The following is a 20384-nucleotide window of genomic DNA, read 5'->3' as shown; positions in this document are numbered from 1 at the left end:
AATGTGAGAAAAAAAAAGGAAAGAAAACAGACCCCAAAGAAAAGAGGGCCTTAGAAAGGGAAAGGAAATAAGTGAAAAAATCCAAAGAAGGTAGAGCTGAACAAAAAAGAAAGGGAATGTGCATAATTCATAACGATTCACACCCAGCACCTAGTTCTAAAACATAACTTTCTTGGGTTGTGCTGTACCATATTATACGTAATAAATCAATAAAAGGTGACCATATTCTTAAGAATTGTTCTTGTTTTCCTGCTAGAACGAGTCTCATTTCCTCGAGATGTAGTTTTTCTGACATATTTGTGATCCACATTTTAAACGTTGGGATAGGAGCGTTTTTCCAGAATTTAAGTATAAGTTTTTTTGCAGATATCAAACCGTAGTTTAGGAAACGTCTTTGAAATATAGTTAGATCAGAACAGGCTTCCCTTGCTCCAAAAATAATCAATTCTGTATTTGGGTCCAGTCTTAATTTAAATATTTTTGAAAAGCTTTCAAAAATGTCCTTCCAAAATTTCTGAAGGTTTGCACAGGAAACAAATGAGTGTGCTATTGTTGCCTCTTTAGTTAGGCGCTTATCACAGATGGGAGAGACATTTGGAAAGATTTTATTTTGTTTTGTTTTTGAGTAATATAATCTGTGTACAATTTTAAATTGGATCAGTGTGTGTCTAACGTTAATCGAACATTTGTGTACATATGACACATAATCTTCCCATCTGTCCTTGGGAATTTCTATAGCCAATTCTTGTTCCCATTCTTTTCTTATACCTTCGATAGAAGGTATATCTATATTTAAAATAATATTATAAAAATATGATGTTAAATGATCCAATTCTACCTGTCCATGCCTTGCTCTGAAGGTCCATCATCAGATTTTGATAATCTTGTGTGTTTTTTCAAATTCGAGTTTGTAAGTACAGGTATCTAAAATATTGGTTATTTTCCAAATTGTATTTAAGCTGTAAGTCTTGGAATGGTAAAAAATGTTCCTCTTCATACAAATCTTCCCAAGTCTTAATTCCTAATCGTTCCCAGAGGGTAAACGTTTTGTCAATAGTCGATGGCTTAAACGCCGGGTTGTTAGCTATCGGTGAGAGAAGCGAAAGATTTCTTAATTTAAGAGAGGATTTTATTTGTCTCCAAATTCGTATTGTGCTGTGAATCATCAGGTTTCTCTTCTATATTGTGTTCTTCAGTTTTATTGGGGTGAAAAGGATCGCTCTTATATTAAAAGGGGTGCAATCCTCCTTCTCCATTATTGTCCATTCTGCTTGTTGTGTTGAACTGTCCAAACAGTACATTATATTTTTAATGTTCACTGCTAAATGGTAGTACAGGTTCACAACCTTTTATCCGAAAACCTTGGGACCAGACACTTTTCGGGTTTCGGAATTTTTCGGATTTCGGAATGGAAGATTTTTAGCGTAGATTTTAACGTTTTTTAGATAAAGCATTACAGGGGACCGGGTGGCTCAGTGGTAGAGTGCTCGGCTCGTGGCCGCAAGGTCGCGAGTTTGCACCTCGATCCCGGCAGTTACTCGGTGAGGGAGGTAGCGCTCTCTTGTCACCCTAGCGGGGCTACATGGCCTTAGGTGGCCTAGCTCGGGGATTCTTGAATCCCCGAATAAATAATTTAAAAAAAAGATAAAACATTAAGTAAAACTTTAAACATAAACTGGCTCAAACTAAGCTAAACACATGAAAATATACTTACATGCAGTAGCCAGTCCGATGATTTTCAGGGCCCTCTTGCCGTGAAAGATGGAACTCCAGCGTCGGGTGAAACAATTCCTCAGCGGCTTGGAAAGTCTGGAGCAGCTGCCTCCTCCCCGGAGACCGGGGCACTCGTAGCCCTCAGGCCGCGCCGGTTGGAGCTCCGACCCCGGCGAACTCCGATCCTGGCTCCGCGGCGCTCCAAATCCAGCGCCGTCCGCGGCTGGACGCCCGCAGCCCCAGCTCCGCAATGTTGGGAGTCGGCGGCCACAGCGATCCGTAGCTTACCGCACGGCGACCCGGTAAGGCATTGCCCACTCCCCGCTGGTATCCCAGCGCTGCGCCGCCGCCGAAGCTGTAGTCCCGGCCGGTCCCGACAGGAAACGCCGCTCCATTTTCGATGGTAGGCCGCGAGGACGGGGCGAAGAAGCAGCTTGGAGGGATGCTGCCTCTCCGACCAGGTAGGGGACTAAGAATTAAAGTTTCCCCCTTCCCCCCCCCCCCCCACCCACCACATAAAAGACCTCCAAACGAACTGACTAACATTTAAGCAATGATTTACAGATGTTTAAGTAGCTACAGTAGTACAGACCTGGGTTGACCGTGGGTCGTTTCGGGTCAAGTTTGGCGTCAAACACGAGCTTTGGTGTGCAGACGACATCCTGGAAAAAAAGTTCTAAGAAACTGGAAAATGCTGAAAATACTCAGCAAAATATACAGCATATTGGAGATTATCTTCAGATAATTTTCTGGGTCACTAATCTGTCAATAAGAATGCCAACCATTGTAGAATCTGCATTGACAGCTCTTCAATTTTTTCCACCCTGCTTTAAATGCCAAGAGTAAAAAAATCTTATTTCTTGAAAATTGCAAGACCAAAGGTTGTAGAGTTGGCAGGTCATGACCTGTACTGTGGTTGCATCTACTCAAGATCATCCTTGAATGATATCTAAGCCTAAAGCTATCAGCACAACGGTATGATTATTTTTTAAAGTCTTTTTGACAATGGCCTGTACATATTGAAATATTCCCTTCGAACCATTGTATGGTGTAATAATTAATTGCCTAGTTGGTTGTTAACATTTGTGGATTTATGTGCAAATGATGTGTCACAATCTACCTGCAATCTATTTGGGTGACATGTTTTCTCTTCTTCCCCAGCTGATATCAACTTGAAAATGGCAGCTTCGCGATCTGCATTGTCTCTGCTCATGTTTTTTAGTGGGGTGGGATTAGGATTTCTTGTCTGCTATCTCCTGATTAATGTAATAAATATAGAAGAACCACAGCATAGGCATTTACTCTTCAATGACCCACATGGACACTTAGATGATTCTGACCAACACCAGCATCAAAATCTTCAAGGAGAGATGAACTTTAATGCTGACATCAGTCAACATAAAGGTATTGTTTTCATATAACAATGTGGTTATAAAAGTATGTGTGGGAAAGTGCTGAAGATGCTGGTTTAAATCGAAGATCAACACAAAATGCTGGAGTATTTCAGTGGGACAGGCAGCATCCCTGGAGAGAAGGAATGTGTGACTTTTCAGGTCGAGACTGAGGAAGGGTCTCGACCCAAAACGTCATTCATTCCTTCTCTCCAGAGATGCTGCCCGTCCCGCTGAGTTACTCCAGCATTTTGTGTCTATCTTTGGTTATAAAGCTATATTGTTTCATTGTAATGATGAATTATGAAGTGGTTAATGGCTGCAGATAACTATATAAATTTGAATAATTCATAGAAACATAGAAAACAGGTGCTGGAGTAGGCCATTCAGCCCTTCAAGCCAGCATCACCATTCAATATGATCAAGGCTAATCATCCAGAATCAGTACCCTGTTCCTGCCTTTTCCCCATATTCCTTCATTCTGTTAGCCATGAGCTAAATCTAACTCTCTCTTGAAAACATACAGTTAATTGGCCTCCACTGCCTTCTGTGGCAGATAATTCCACGGATTCACAACCCTCTGGCTGAAAAAGTTTTTCCTCATCTCAATCCTAAATGGCCTACCCCTTATTTTTAAACTGTGACCTCTGGTTCTGGGCTCCCCCAACATTGGGATTCAATATTATTTTTCTAAAAAGCATTAAATTACTTGTGGCCAGCAAGAATTATTTAAACACAGATACACTTCACTTGTTAAGAATTATTGAGATGAACAGAAATTTGTGCTTTACTAATTGTGGAGGCCCAGGTATTTAAAACAGGTTATTTTTTAAAGCCAATTGGAACATTCTCTTTCCTCTTGCAACAAAAGTTATAATAAAATGTTTGGGCTCCATACACTACCCTCCATAATGTTTGGGACAAAGACCAATCATTTATTTATTTGCCTCTGTACTCCACAATTTGAGATTTGCAATAGAAACAGTCACATGTGGTTAAAGTGCGCATTGTAAGATTTTAATAAATGTTTATACATTTTGGTTTCACCACGTATAAATTACAGCTGTGTTTATACATAGTCCCCCCATTTCAGGGCATCATAATGTTTTGGACACATGGCTTCACAGGTGTTTGTAATTGCTCAGGTGTGTGTAATTGCCTCCTTAATGCAGTTATAAGAGAGCTCTCAGCATCTAGTCTTTCCTGCAGTCATTCCATCACAGTTGGAAACTTTTATTGCTGTTTATCAACATAAGGACCAAAGTTATGTCAATGAAAGTCAAAGAAGCCATTATGAGACTGAGAAACAAGAATAAAACTGTTTGAGACATCAGCCAAACCTTAGACTTACCAAAATAAATTGTTTGGAACATCATTAAGGAGAAAGAGAGCACTGGTGAGCTTACTAATCGCAAAGGGACTGGCAGGCAAAGGAGACCTCCACAGCTGATGTCAGAAAAATTCTCTCTATATTAAAGAAAAATCCCCAAACACCTGGCCGACAGATCAGAAACACTCTTCAGGAGTCGGGTGTTGATTTGTCAATGACCACTATCTGCAGAAGACTTCATGAACAGAAATACAGAGGCAGACCACTGGTTAGCTGCAAAAATCGGATGGCCAGGTTATAATTTGCCAAGAAGTACTTAGAAGAGCAACCACAGTTCTGGGAAAAGGTCTTGTGGGCAGATGAGACTTAGATTAACTTATATCAGAGTAATGGCAAGAACAAAGTATGGAGGAGAGAAGGAACTACCCAAGATCCAAAGCATGCCACCGCATCTGTGAAACATGGTGGTGGAGGTGTTATGGCCTGGGCATATGTGGCTGCTGAAGGTACTGGTTCACTTATCTTCATTGATGATACAACAGCTGATGGTAGTAGCATAATGACTTCTGAAGTGTACAGACACATCCTATCTGCTCAAGTTCAAACAAATGCCTCAAAACTCATTGGCCCGCGGTTCATTCTATAGCAAGACAATGATTCCAAACATACAGCTAAAGCTACAAGAGTTTTTCAAAGCCACAAAATGGTCAATTCTTGAGTGGCTAAGTCAATCACCCGATCTGAACCCAATTGTGCATGCCTTTTATATGCTGAAGAGAAAACTGAAGGGGACTAGCCCCCAAAACAAGTGTAAGCTAAAGAAGGCTGCAATACAGGCCTGGCAGCGCATCACCAGAGAAGACACCCAGCAACTGGTGATGTCCATGAATCGCAGACTTCAAGCAGTCATTGCATGCAAAGGATATGCAACAAAATACTAAACATGACTACTTTCATTTACATGACATTGCTGTGTCCCAAACATTATGGTGCCCTCAAATGGGGGGGGGGGGGGGGGGGGCTATGTATAAACACTGCTGTAATATTTACATGGTGAGACCAAAATGTATAAAAATGGCCTTTATTAAAATCTGACAATGTGCACTTTAATCACATGTGATTTTTTCTATTACAAATCTCAAATTGTGGAGTATAGAGGCAAATAAATAAATGATGGGCCTTTGTCCCAAACATTATGGAGGGCACTGTATTGCTTGCATCGGAATTCTTAGGTCTCTGTCAATGTGTATTTAAATTACCGTCAGGAAGGGTTTGGCATCAATCACTATTTACAGTTTCGTCCTTTTATCAAATATGTACTTGATACTTGCCAACAGTGCCCTGATTTAGTTTGCTCTGACCAGACTGAGTTGGAGTCTGCCCTATAATTATGTTGCCTGTTGGCCCTGCTGTGTCATGTTTCATGCTTGCTGCAGTAACATTTCTCTTAAACTGAGGTATTATTGCTGGTCACAAATAAATGACAGACTTTACAAAAGATTAATTTGAATATGGCTTTATGAAATTATTAATATTTAATACTAATATACTAGACTTGGTAAAAACTTGTTTAAACTGAGGAGGTGCCTATTATTTTGAAGGTACTTTAATTCTTAGCAACACTGAATCTATCATTGAATCTTAACTTAAGTTATGATTGTTTTGCTCCATTGTACTCTGGGGAGGAAACCTGTCTGCATGTCTTTAGTGGTTAATTTTATTTTGATTAACTAAGAAATGTCATTAGGATATAGTTCAATCATATTGTTCCCATTTCCTGATTATCTGTTTAGACTATGTTCGCACTTACTTTATCCAACTCCAAATAATACAAGCAGAATTTCTAGCTAATGAGTTTCTGCTTTTAAATTTCCCTCAAAATTCCTTTTTGATTCTTTTTCTATTTTCACAAAATTCCCTAAATCCTCCTACTTTAAGTTCTGTTAGTTTTCTTTCCTTTCTTGGAGTATTTTGTAGCACTCCTATGCCATTTAATCTCTTAATAATTGTTTATTTTTTGAGTAGTATGAGAGGATTTAGTTATTTAGAATGGTGATCCAGTCATTATATAAGGCATATTCATTAGTTAAGATATTGTATGGAACTATTATCTGAGCCAAATTATTTTAAATGCATGCTGCAGTTTAAAGGTTCTCTCGAAGATTGGCTGGTTCTATACTTGCAGATGGAGGTATTTCGGCCAGTTGGGTGCATGCCAAAGCCTAGGGTAGCAATCCCATAAGTTTCATTCCCACTTTCTGTATTTTCCCCATACACGGAAACTCATTCTCTCACATCTGTCCTTCAATTTTGCTTTGATGTTTTCTGCCATGAATCTATATTTTGGTATAGGCATTTAATATGCAAGGATGCTTTTGGAATGTGAGAGGAGTATGGAGTACTGGAGAGAGACCTGTGTGTCTTGGGGAGATTGTGCAAACTCCTCTGATCCAGATCACATCCAGTTCCCGAGAACTGCAAGGCAGCAGCATTCACTGCTCCATCAAGTGTTTTAGTTTCTTCTATTTATGCACATTCATATATCTTCAACAAAGTGGAAATGTCTACATAAAAGGGAAAATAACTTGCTGTTTCCACCTGGTTTATCCCTTGTAAGTGTGAAAGCGGTCTAATCTATCAACAATTAAACATTCTTTGCTTATATAGCTGTGTTCTCTTTGTGCATCTTTTCATCTATTTGATTGATTTATGTTACTTTATCTACCAATGACATCTTTGTTTAATACTCATTTCCTTTTTAACTGCACCCTTGCCTCCTTTTGTACCCTCATTGGCTATATTTAAGAGGGAGTTAGATGTGGCCCTTGTGGCTAAAGGGATCAGGGGGTATGGAGAGAAGGCAGGTACAGGATACTGAGTTGGATGATCAGCCATGATCATATTGAATGTCGGTGCAGGCTCGTAGGGCCGAATGGCCTACTCCTGCACCTATTTTCTATGTTTCTATGTTTCAGTTCATGATTGAGCTGCAGCAAGCATATATTTCTTTCTCTATCCCGTTATTTTTTTCCCCAGTCCAAGTCCCATCATCCACTTGAATCGCAATTCATTTTTAATAAATTGATGTATTTTTTTGGAATTTAATTGTTACTTTGTCACAAAATAATGATGTTTGAATGATGAGAGAAAAGGATGAACGAACTGCAGAGTTACTCTGCAATCAGTGCTTTTACTACAGTTGTGTTTTCCAAAGTAACCTCTTTACTGATATTTGAAGTGAAGTAGTATGGGTGCTTAATGTTAAAATTCAGCTGAAGTTATTTTGTTCCTCAGTAATATTTTGTCATTGCTTTTAAATGAAATACATGAATATTCTCTCTTTAGATGAAAACGGAAGCCTTGCTGATGATCTTTACAAGAGAGTGCGAATCCTGTGCTGGGTGATGACTGGGCCTCAGAATCTGGAAAAAAAGACCAAACATGTCAAAGCCACCTGGGCTAAAAAATGCAACGTCGTGCTTTACATGAGTTCTGAAGTAAACAAAGATTTCCCTACAGTGGGACTGGATGTTAAAGAAGGCAGAGATCAGCTGTACTGGAAAACTATCAAAGCTTTCCAATATGTTTTTGACCATCATTTGAATGAAGCTGATTGGTTCTTGAAAGCTGACGATGACACATACGTTATTGTTGACAATCTGCGTTGGCTATTATCAAAGTACTCTCCAGATCAACCCATATTCTTTGGAAGAAAATTTAAGCCATATGTTAAGCAAGGATATATGAGTGGTGGAGCTGGATATGTACTTAGTAGAGAAGCAGTGAAAAGATTTGTTGATGGCTTCAAGACTGGGAAATGCACTCATTTTACATCCACGGAGGATTTGGCCATGGGGAGATGTTTGGAGAGTGTTAATGTAGAAGCTGGTGACTCGAGGGACACAAATAAAAGGGACACCTTTCATCCTTTTCCGCCAGAACATCATTTGACAAAAAGTTATCTCCCCAAAACATTCTGGTACTGGAACTACTGCTTTTACCCTACTGAAGAGGTATGACATTAAATATTTGGATCTAAAGGGCAAAATATTAATAATTTTTCATTCCCTTTAATTTTTTGTCTTTCTCAAACAAGTTGGTTGGGTCTAAAATGTTCCTTGTTTTTTACAATGATCTCTTGGAGCATTTCCTTTTCCCAACCTGCAAACTTCCAAATTGATCTCCAAGCTATGCCCATCCAATGCCTCCTATTGAATGGATTTGTTTTAAACTGAGCACACTGACTCCTTTTACTGTGTGGCATTGCAATTGCTTTTGATATAAAGTTGAATTTGTCAATCAATGTATAAGTTAGAGCTATGACATCACAATGGGATCTCATTTACATAACCTGTCCATGAACAGTCTTCCAGCCCACAATGACATCACAATGGGATCAGCAGCTTCCACCTCAACGGGAGTAGGGAGGGAGTGATATTTTTTTTAATCCGTTTTAATCAGATTCTTGGGGAGAGGTTTCATTTACAAATAAAATTCCACAATTTTCCTTGTGGCGGGGTGGGATAGGGGAGGTGAGCGCCGATGCGCCCCCCCCCCCCCCCCAACGTGGGGATGGTTGATTGGCTCCGTGGAGCGCCACCGCCGCCCCCAACGTGAGGTTTCATTAAAAAAATTAAAACTTTAAAAACGGCAGCCGTGCCTGCGCAGGTTGGAGCTATGGGTGAGTGGTGGAATATTGTGTTGGGGGAACGGGTTACGTTGAGGGAACGGGCGAGTGATGGAAATGTGTTGCGTTGGGGGAACGGGTGAGTGGTGGATTATTGCGTTGGGGGAATGGGTGAGTGGTGGATTATTGCGTGTAACAGGTCCCAATTGGTCTAATATATTACTAAAACTCTCATCTTGTTTCTATCTATGTGCGCGTATGTGATTCGGGAACTACGCCAAATTGGTACACGATAAGTTTAAAATGAGGGAGGGTAAATAAGGCAAAATGAGCAGCCCCTGTGCAGTTGGGGGCTATGGGTGAGTGGTGCAATATTACGAAGCATCTTGACAAGGCCAGGACCTAGATGCTTCGTAAATACCATGAGATGTCTTTGTCTCCACCACTCTTCAGGCAGTGCATTCCAGACATCAGCTACTGTGTGTGTGGAAAACATTTCCCTTTAAACCCCTCTACATTTCCCAAGTCCAGCCTTAAAACGTTCGTCTCAGATGCCCTCATTATTGAAAAAAGATCTTTACTATCCAGCCTCTCTGCCCCTCCTAATTTTGTACACCTCTTTTAGTTCACTCCTCAGCTTCCACTGCTAAACTAACCCAGACTATCTCTTCTCCCCAATTTAACTGCTATGCCACGCAACATCCTGGTAAATCTCCTGTGCACCTTCACCAGTAACATCATATTCTTCCTCTAGTGCAGCAACTAGAAATTAGTACAGATGCTCAAATGTCATTTTGTGTGCTCCAAGTATTCCACATGCCGCCTCCATCACCCTATTGACCTGTGCTCGTTTAATTTATTATTGTCACGTGTACCACGGAAAGGCTATACATGATTACAATCAAGTTGTTCACAGTGTTCAGATACAGGATAACCAAAATAATGTCTAGTGTGAGATAAAGTCTAATCTAAGATAGTCCAAGGGATTCCGATGAGGTCAATGGTAAGTCAGGACCGTTCGCTAGTTGGTGATAGGGACGGTTCAGTTGTCTGATTACAGCTGGGAAGAAACTGTCCCTGAATCTGGAGGCATGCTTTTCGCACTTCTGTTCCTCTTACCTGATGGGAGAGGGAGTGACTGGAGTGGGACTCACCCTTGATTATGTTGGTGGCCTTGTCGGGCAACATGAAGTGTAGATGGAGTAAATGGAAGGGAAGTTGGTTAGGGTGATGGTCTGGGCTGTGTTCACAATTCTCTGCAATTTCTTGCAGTCTTGGATGGAGCTGTTCCAAAACCTTTCTGTGATGTATTTTGATAAAATGCTTTTTATGGTGCATCTGTAGAAGTTGGTGAGAGTTGTTGGGGACATGTCGAACTTCCTAACCATCTAAAACCCCTGTCTCACGGTGCGAGTCCACCCTCGAGTGATCCCGAGTTAAAAACAAATCAAACTCGTGGTAATCACGTAGAATTAATGTGGGAACGTCAGAACTCGTGGACGTAACTTAGCGACTCGTAACGCTAACGGCAGGTACTCGGGAAACTTGTTAACGCGTGAAAAAGTTTCAACATGTTGAAAGATGTCCACGAGTCAAATTTACTCTTGAAGGAAAAATTTTAAACTTTTAAACTCGTTGTAATACCGTAGTAGCCCGTGAGTTTACCGTAGTGACTCGTGAGTAACTCGTGGATTTGGCCTGAGTGCCAGAAGTGAAATGTTGAAGATTAGTCCGATCTTAATGGAAAATTTTCAGTGAAGGAGCAAAAAGCACTCACCGGGGATCTGAGAAACAGTGGCTAAAAGAATGAACCATGCAGTGTGGGGAAAGCCACATTACGAGAGTTCATTTACATAGAAACATAGAAAATAGGTGCAGGAGGAGGCCATTTGGCCCTTCGAGCCAGCACCGCCATTCATTGTGATCATGGCTGATCATCTACAATCAGTAACCTGTGCCTGCCTTCTCCACATAATCCTTTGATTCCGTGACAATAAACTAAACTATACATTTTGTCACAGTTTAAGGATAAAGGGGAAATCCTTTAGGACCGAGATGAGAAAAACATTTTTCACACAGAGAGTGGTGAATCTCTGGAACTCTCTGCCACAGAAGGTAGTTGAGGCCAGTTCATTGGCTATATTTAAGAGGGAGTTAGATGTGGCCCTTGTGGCTAAAGGGATCAGGGGGTATGGAGAGAAGGCAGGTACAGGATACTGAGTTGGATGATCAGCCATGATCATATTGAATGGCGGTGCAGGCTCGAAGGGCCGAATGGCCTACTCCTGCACCTATTTTCTATGTATCTGTGGACGGCCTGATTCTAATCATGTATAGTCTTTCTGCTAACTGGTAAAGCACGGAACAAACAAAAACTTCTCACTGTACCTCGGTTAAATAAACAAAATATTCATCACAGTGCTGATCTCAGGCAGCTGATGATGTGAAATCCAAAATACTGGCATTGTGGCCAGCGGTGGAGTTGCTGCCTTACAGCGCCAGAGACCCGGATTCAATCTTGACTACCGGTGCTGTCTGTACGAGGTTTGTACGTTCTCCCCGTGACTGTGGTTTGTACATTTTCCCCGGGAGCTCCAGTTTCCTCCCACACTCCAAAGACATACAGGTTTGTAGGTTAATTGGCTTGGTGTAATTGTAAATTGTCTCTAGCGTGTGTAGGATAGTGTTAGTGTGCGGGGATCGCTGGACTGCACGGACTTGCTGGGCCGAAAGACCTGCTTCCGCCCTGTATCTCTATACTAAACTAAACTAAGAGAAAAACTTACTTTGCTTTTGTAATGGGCAGAGTCTGTGACAGTGTTCACACTCTTTTGTGTCTCTGTTTTGCTTTGTTTCCTTGCCTGTGAACTGGCTAGAATTTGCAAAGGTCAGCAGTCAGGAAATACTGACTAAAAAGGAGGGAGGAGGGAGAGGGGGGGAGGGTGGTGGTGATTCAGCTACTAGTCTATGATGTATGAGGGCAAATTTCTTTGCAGATGCAACCTTCTGCCCCGAGCTAAACGCTTCAAATACTCTTTTCAAAAATTCAGGTTCATAGAAAGAAATGTGAGCAACTTTGTTAAGTTTAAGGAGTGTCAAAATGAACTGCAGATATCTGTTTACACTGAAGATACACACAAAATGCTGGAGTAACTCAGCAGGTCAGGCAGCATTTCTGGGCAAAAGGAACAGGTGATGGTTTTGGGTCTGATGAAGGTGTCTCGACCCGAAACAACACCTATTGCTTTTCTCCAGAGATGCTGCCTGACCTGTTGAATTACTCCAGCACTTTGCGTCTATCTTTTGTTTATTTTAGTTTAGTTAGTGTACAGTGAAAAGCTTTTCGTTGCGTGTTATCCAGGCAACAGAAATACCATATATGATTACAATCGAGCTGTCCAGAGTGTACGGATACAGGTTAAAGGGAATAACGTTTATTGAGAGGGAATTGGTGAGCTTGGCTTTCAATTTTATTTCAGCATGGAACTATTGCACGGCTTCTATGAATAATATTTCTAGACTATGTTCTATATTCTACCAAAGATTGCATTACAAAGTGGGTGAGCCCTGAATGACAAGAACCTTTTACTGATAACATGGCTCATAACTCACCAAAATGCTGGAGTGACTCAGCGGATCAGGCAGCATCTCTGGAGAGCATGGGTAGGTGACGTTTCGGGTCAAGACCCTTCTTCAGAAGGGCCTACTCAGGACTGTTTGACCCAAAAGGTCACCTTCCCACGTTCTCCAGAGATACTGCTGCCTGACCCGCTGAGTTACACCAGCACCTTGTGGCTTAGGAACTGTAGATGCTGCTTTACTTAAAAAGACACAAAGTGTTGGAGTAACTCAGCAGGCCAGGCAGCAGCATCTCCGGAGAACATAAATAGACTGATGACGTTTTGTGTCGGGACCGTTAACGTAGAAGATAGAACAGTTCCTTGTATCTGCATTATCCTCGGAGTTTGTTTGTGAAATGCCTTCAGGTCCCCTGTAGAGAGAGGATATCTCTCCCATCTGTGCGTCAATTATAATCACAGAGCTCGCTCCCTCTCGAGGGTCAATATAGTGTATCTCCTACTTCATCATCAGCTGCAAAAATCAGTTTCTGCCCACTGCCTCAAAGTGCAACCAGGCAGACATGGTGCATAGATTAGAGTAATTTATACACGCTTTTTGTTACAAACTGTGGTACAGAGAGAGAGTGGGAAGGAGGGGGGGGGGGGGAGGGGCACGAGAGGAGGGAGGGGGACGAGAGGAGGGAGGGGGATGGGAGAGGGAGGGGAGAGGCAGGGGGAGAGAGGAGAGGGAGGGGGGAGAGAAGGAGGGGGAGAAGGGGACAGGAGAGAGAAACAGAGAGAATCAGAGGAACTGAAGAATCTGAAGCAAGCACCTCACTATTATTGGTTCTTATTTATGGGATAAAAATATTTTATCCAAGGTAACAAGAATAACAATGCGCAAAATTAAAATGGTTATTGTGACGAAATGGGGAAGAAGGATTTAGAAAGCTGCCGCTAACAATTATATTAACTGTGGAAATTTCTGCATGGATAGATGACGACTCAGAGCATGTCAATAGCGATCTTTTTGTTTATTTCTCCTATCTCAGGATAAAGATTAAAAAATAACCAAGTAGTCCTGCATGTTGAGTGCATAACAAGAGCGACTAAAGGTCAGAGCTGTCCCTTCCACACCTCATTATGCACATACCAAAGAGGGGTAAAAATTACCAGATTTAAACCAATTCAGACAGGAAATCTTTTATCAATTTTCTCAAGTTGCTTTTGCTGTTTATTAACTGATAAAAAAAATTCATCAGTAGCTTTTGCTTTCAATTCTTTTAATTGATAATTTTTTATCATCCTAGCAGCACGAGACCCGGGTTCGATCCTGACCTCGGTGCAGAGTTTGAGCTTTGTCTTTCATTCAGAGGTTGCGGGCGGGCTGGGGTGACTGTAGGGCTCTGAAAACTTTGTTTTCCAGGGCTGGGGTAAGTGTGAAAGGGGTGGTTTCTGGGCAGGTCTGCCCAATCAGCAATGTTTTGAGCCGCTGCTTTTTATACAGTTTAAGTCGCGACGGTGGGACGGCTGCGCTGACGGACATACTGGGTGAGTAGAGAGACACACACTGCTATCCCTCTGGTCTACGGACCTTGCTGTCGGGGGGAAAAATAACGTTAATGTTCAATTTACCTAATCTTTTTGTTAGAAGTTTACCAACGTTTTGATGAGAGATAAATTAAGGGAATAAAACAATCTTACTAGACACAAAAAGCTGGAGTAACTCAGCCAAGCCGGCAGCATCTCTGGAGAGAAGGGTCAAAACGTTTTTTCAGTCTGAAGAAGGGACTCGACCAGAAACGTCACCCATTCCTTCTCTCCAGAAATGCTGCATGACCCGCTGAGTTACTCCAGCATTTTGTGTCTATCTTCGGTGTAAACCAGCATCTGCAGTTCCTCCTGACACAAAACAGCCTATGCCTTTCAATGATTGATGCCAGACCTTGAACAAATGCAGTTCAAATGGACTTTTGAATGCAATTTTGGAAGGATTGTTTCTTGAAACAAACTGCTCTAAAAGTTTGAAGGAAGGAATTGCAGATACTAGTTTAAACCAAAGATAGACACAAAATGATGGACTAACTCAGCTGGTCAGGCAGCATCTCTGGAGAAAAGAAATAGGTGATGTTTTGGGTCGAGATTGGTCTTCAGGTGTAAAAAAAACTGCATGACATCATTTTTACCATGTGATGATTTTTCCACACGTCGGTAGTCGTTGGCTCAAGAGTAACTCGGGAGAGGAACTTGGTAACTCGGGAGAGGAACTTGGTACATCGCAGAAATGAGAAGTAAACGGCAAACTTAGACATACACGTGGGAACTCGTTTAAACTTGTGGACATAAACTTGGAATCTCGTAGACAACCACGAGTTTGATTTTTTCTTTCACTCGGGATCACTCGTGGGTGGACCTGGACCGTGAGACAGGGCCATAAGGAAGTAGAAACATTTGTGTGCTTTCTTGGCCATTATGTTGTGGTAGTTGGCCCAAAGAGACAAATTTAGAATATCTCCATGTAAGGGTTAATGGAATGGAAAGATATTGAGTGTTCCCAGATCTTGGGTTCTTCCAACCTCATCTACTGTATCCGTTGTTCAAGATGTGGAGTCTTATACATAGGTGAGACCAAACGTAGACTGGGCAATCATTTCGCTGAACACCTTCACTCAGTCCGCCTGGACCTACATGATCTCCTGGTTGCCAAGCACTTTAATTCCACTTCCCATTCCCACACTGACCTTTCTGTCCTAGGCCCCCTCCATTGTCAGAGTGAGGCTAAATGCAAATTGGAGGATCAGTGTCTCTTATTTCGCTTGGGCAGCTTACAACATAGTGGTATGAATATTGATTTATCTAACTTCAAGTAACTCTTATTCCCTCTCTCTCGATCCCTCCCCCACCCAAGTCGTACCAGGTTCTCGTTCTCACCTGTTATCGTTGTCATCTTTACTTTTTTGCATATCTTTCATTCATTTGTTCTATGTCTCTCTACATCACTGTCTATATCTCTCGTATTCCTTACCCTTGACTAGTCTGAAAAAGAGTGAAATATGGGTACCCGGACGTGGCGCCGACGGACGAGAAGCCGAAGCAAAGAAGTGGAAGCCAAATAACCGAATGGGGAAACTAAGCCGAAATGGCAAATAACCTAATGGAAACTAAGCCGAAACGCCAACTAACCGAAAGGGTGGAACGCCTAAATGCAAACTAACTGAAAGGGCGGGACGCTTAAAAACCAACTAACTGAAAGGTTGCGTCGCCTAAAAGCAAACTCACCAAATGGCCACTCTGCCGAAACGCCACCTACTCGAAAGGCGGCGTCGCCGACAAGCCAACGGACCGAATGCTGCTCAACAGAAAAGTCAAATAACGGACAGGACGTTGCCGGGGGGCGGGACTTGTCAGCGATTGATCCAGACCCCCGTGTCCATCACCGCATGGAGGGATGAACATTGTCCCACACCTCTGCTTCACCCGACCCACAGCCGTGGGAGGGTGGGGGCTGTCCTGAGGGATGCGCATCTTTGGCCACTTAAAACTTGGTGCTTACGTTCTTGCAGCTGTAAGCAGTACAACAGAATAGCAAGTTTAGCAATTCAACATTAATTTCTTAGTATCATTAATGTCAATTAGTGTGTGTGTGCATGTTGGTCATTCACCGTCTCTCAGGTTATGGCATGCTGTTACGTATTGTGCACCAAGATGTGCCGTATTTCCTTCACCAAGGATTATTCGTAGTTTTGATATATCATCTAGTTCTTTAAAATCTGGGGTTGCCAGACTGAGTTTGGCAAATATGTTTTCCTTGTTTTGTCAATTTTTTGCATTTTAGGAGGAAGTGCACCTCTGTTTCAACCTCATCTGTCAAACAGTGGCCACATATTCTGTTTTCTCTTGGTTGCCAGAATCTCTTCTGTCTTCCTTTTTCAACTGCCAAATGGTGGTCACTTAACCTGTATTTTGTGAGGGTCTGTCTCTGCGTTATGTCTCTAACAGTTGAGAGATAGTCTGCCAATTTATAATCTCTTTTTAGGGCATGGTAATATACTAATCTGCTTTGGCTTTTGGTTTTTTATCCCAATGCTCCAAATAAGTTTCTTTACATTGTTTGATAATTTGGTTCACTCTAACTGGTGATTGGGGATCAGTATTGATCTGAGGCTGGTCAGGGTTGAATTGGATAGGGTTTAACTGAATAGGGGTAGTTAGTCTCAGTACCAACTGACACAGGGAACTCTTTTCTGAGTTCCCCTCTTGGGTTTGAAGGGCTTTAAACTGGAGGGTATCTGGGGGGCTAGATTTAAGGTGATTCCAAAAATTTGGTGCTCGTTTCTGGATATTTATTATCAGTGGGTATCTGCCTAATTCCGCCCTACATGCGTTTGTTGGTGTTTTTCTTTGGATATGGAGAATGTTCCAACAAAACTCCGCATGCAGGGCCTCTGTTGTATGTTTTCCCCATTTAATATAGCTATGGTGACTGAGCGGACCCCATACTTCACTACCATAAAGCTCAAAGGCTGGATTAAACTGTCAAATATTTTAAGCCAGATTTTAATTGGAATTTGGATGTTGTAGAGTCTTCTTTTTATTGCATACAGAGCTCTTCGAGCTTTCTCTTTTAGTGCATTCACTGCCATATTGAAGCTCCCTGATGCTGCAACAGTTAGACCAAAGTAAGTATAGCTCATAGTGTGTTCGATAATGATACCATTGAGAGTAAATTGGTATTTTAAATTGACGTGTCAAAAATGCAAGTTGAAAAAGATTTAAATGTTTTTTTTACACACAATTTCCATGCAAGGGAATTTTATTCTGTAATTTTATGCTTGCAAGGGCAAATTTCCATAATGTTAATGAGCCTTACATAATGTTAATGAGCATAACCAACTGTACTTGGCAGAATTGCATTAATTTGGATATTTTTTGATGTGGTTTATTTTCTCTTTAGGGACCTGGATGTTGTTCTGATTTGGCAGTGTCGTTCCACTACATCGATTCTAAAACCATGTATTATTTAGAATACTTGACTTATCATCTACGTCCGTACGGCTACATGTATAGATATAATCCAGACTCCGAAGCAAAAAAATTGGAGTGACCGTAGATTTCTGGAACTCTCTCGAGATTTTGCAGGTGACAAAATTGTCAAAATTCGTGTTAGAAATGAAGTGGCATCAGGAATTGTTTCGTGGATTTGCTTTTGTGCAAGATACACTGGACTGCATAAGCCTTGCAAGCAACAGAATTAATTTTATGTACAGTAATGACAACATGGATGGAGATTATCATATAGGAACATTAATGGGGGGGGGTTTCTTTTACTACTGGCTTGAAATAACTAAATTATTTGTATCCTGATAAATAATTTGTAGTTCCTTCATGAAACTATGGGACTACAATGTCTTGCCTCTTGATGTTTAAATACAGATGAGAATGGTCTGATTTATTTCTGGTTTGCTGGATTCTTTCAGCAGCAACTTGGGGGTTTTATATCTAGATTCTATGTTGCTTGATAAAAAATAAAATATTAAGAGTTGCTATTTACAATACTGCTGGAGGACATGCATATTGGGTATAAACATGATTAGACTTTCCTATAGGCCTTTTTGGATGGATTCATACACTAAATAGTACATTTTCTACCCACAAAACAATTAAATAGAGAGCTGTAACAGTTACAGGATGGCACCCCAAGCAGACTGTACAATACATATTAGGAGAGCAATTTGCTTTAAAGACCATAAAAAATAATCTTTGCCATTGCATATGTCCAAGGAGGAGATCCATGATGTACATAAAAAGATTTGGTTTGAAATTTAAGATTAATTAGGGGGAGTAAATTAACTGTGGGAGAGTGTAAATTGGGGAGAGCTCTGTGGCAAGTTGCCCATTCACTGTCGTTCATTTTACACTATTGGGCAAAGTCAAAACTCGCGCAGTTTTCCATTCCAAACAATAGGATGTCAGATTACCTGCGTTATATTAATATTCCTGTTTGACCTTCATGACTACTAATTCACCAAATGCAGTTTCCATCCCCACCCTTTTCCACCCTCTGCAGAGACCACTCCCTCTGCAACTCACTCATCCTTTCCACCCAAACCACCGCTCCCCAAGTACTTTCCCCTTTAAAACTGCAAGAGATAATAACACCTGTCCCTATACCTCTTCCCTCACCTCGATCCAGGGACCCCAGTAGTCTTTCCAGGTGAGGCAGAGGTACATGTGCACCTCCTCTAACCTTGTCTTCTATGTCCAGTGTTCCCGATGTGGCCTCCTGTACATCGGTGAGACAAAGCGTAGATTCGGTGACCATTTTGCCAAACATTTGCGCTTGATCCACCAAGGCCTACTGGATCTCCCAGTTGTCAAGCATCTTAACTTTTTTTTTTCCTATTGCCATACTAACCTTTGTGTCCTGGGCCTTCCCCATTGGCAGAGTGAGGCCACACTCAAACTGGAGGAACAGCACCTTGTATTCTGTTTGGGTAGTTAACAGGTATAATCCGACAGTATGAACGTTGAATTCTCCAATTTTAGGTAATTACAAATTGGAACTCTCTGTTCCCCCATTCCCGCCCCTCTGTCTCCTATACCCAACCTGGACTTGCACCTATTTCTCCCCTTCCCCTCTCCTTCTACCTATATTCCTTCCTCTAGTTTCACAATTCACAACTCTTCAATTCTTTCCATCTACGTATCAAACCCCCCTCCTTCTCACCTGTATTTACCTATTCCCTGCCAGGCTTGCACAGGTCCTGGGATGAATTTGACCATTTATGCTAAACAATATTGCTTTTTGACATTGCTAGAAGTGGCAAACAGGATATGAAATATTAAGGAACTGCAGAGAGTGAAAATCTGAAATATAAACTTTCATTGCTAGAAATATTCAGTCTGCCTAGCATGATCAGTGGAGAGAGAAATTATTATTGTTTCATAGCTCAATCTGCTGAGTATTTCCAAGATCTGTAATGTATTTGAATAATTATCTAGGTGCAATGCACCACATTTGGTGAAAGCAAGATTGCAGAGATGCTGCCTGGCCCGCTGAGTTACTCCAGCTTTTTGTGTCCATCTTCAAAATTAAATGTTAGCTGTTCAGTAACACTTGATGCCATTGCACTGCATTTATGGCTATAAGTTCAAATTGGGAAATTCTTCCATATAGGGAGATAACGTTATAAATTATTCTCCATAATATTCATAGCAAATGCACGCTTACATTCTTATGCATAAACATATTTTTGTAAATTATGCCCTTATTTATTGTTAATATATGATTGCACAAGTTTAATGTGATTTTATTTAGTATCACTGCACATCTGATTAATTAGTGTAGACTGCCCAATATGTGCACCATTGACTGGCTCTTGGCTAACCTGTGTTGAAATCAGATTTAAAATAGATGGAATAAATTTTGGATAATTACCGAATTCTTAACGACTCGGCGCTCCGGTGAGGGCGGATGGCGCGGGGCTGAGACACTCCCGTGCGGGCGGCATGGCTACCGGCTGGAAGGCGCTCCCGTGTGAGCGGCCTGGGTCCCGGCTGGAAGGCGCTCCCGTGGGGGCAGCCCGGTGCGGGGCTGAGACGCTGCCGTGTGGGCGGCCTGGCTACCGGCTAGAAGGCGCTCCGGTGAGGGCGGACCGGCTCCCGGCTGGAAGGCGCTCCCGTGGCCAGTGGATGACAACGTCGGGAGCTCGCAGGCTGGTGCCTGTTTTCTGGAGCTCCCGTTGCAACAGCTGCGTCCGCTG

At 41.8% G+C, this 20384-nt stretch overlaps 1 protein-coding gene across 1 annotated transcript; it reads left to right on the top strand.

The window, feature by feature from the left end:
- The first annotated feature begins 2841 nt into the window (after positions 1-2841).
- c1galt1 (core 1 synthase, glycoprotein-N-acetylgalactosamine 3-beta-galactosyltransferase 1) lies at positions 2842-20063 on the top strand. The gene is made up of 3 exons (XM_033045869.1): positions 2842-3117; positions 7780-8447; positions 17576-20063. The coding sequence occupies exons 1-3, from the start codon at positions 2892-2894 to the stop codon at positions 17723-17725; spliced, it is 1044 nt and encodes a 347-aa protein (XP_032901760.1). The 5' UTR covers positions 2842-2891; the 3' UTR covers positions 17726-20063.
- Positions 20064-20384: the final 321 nt, after the last annotated feature.

Source organism: Amblyraja radiata, chromosome 2 (assembly GCF_010909765.2).
Source record: "Amblyraja radiata isolate CabotCenter1 chromosome 2, sAmbRad1.1.pri, whole genome shotgun sequence".
NCBI lineage: Eukaryota > Metazoa > Chordata > Chondrichthyes > Rajiformes > Rajidae > Amblyraja > Amblyraja radiata.
The sequence above is the reverse complement of the archived record's forward strand: the minus strand, read 5'-3'. Positions and strand labels throughout refer to the sequence as shown.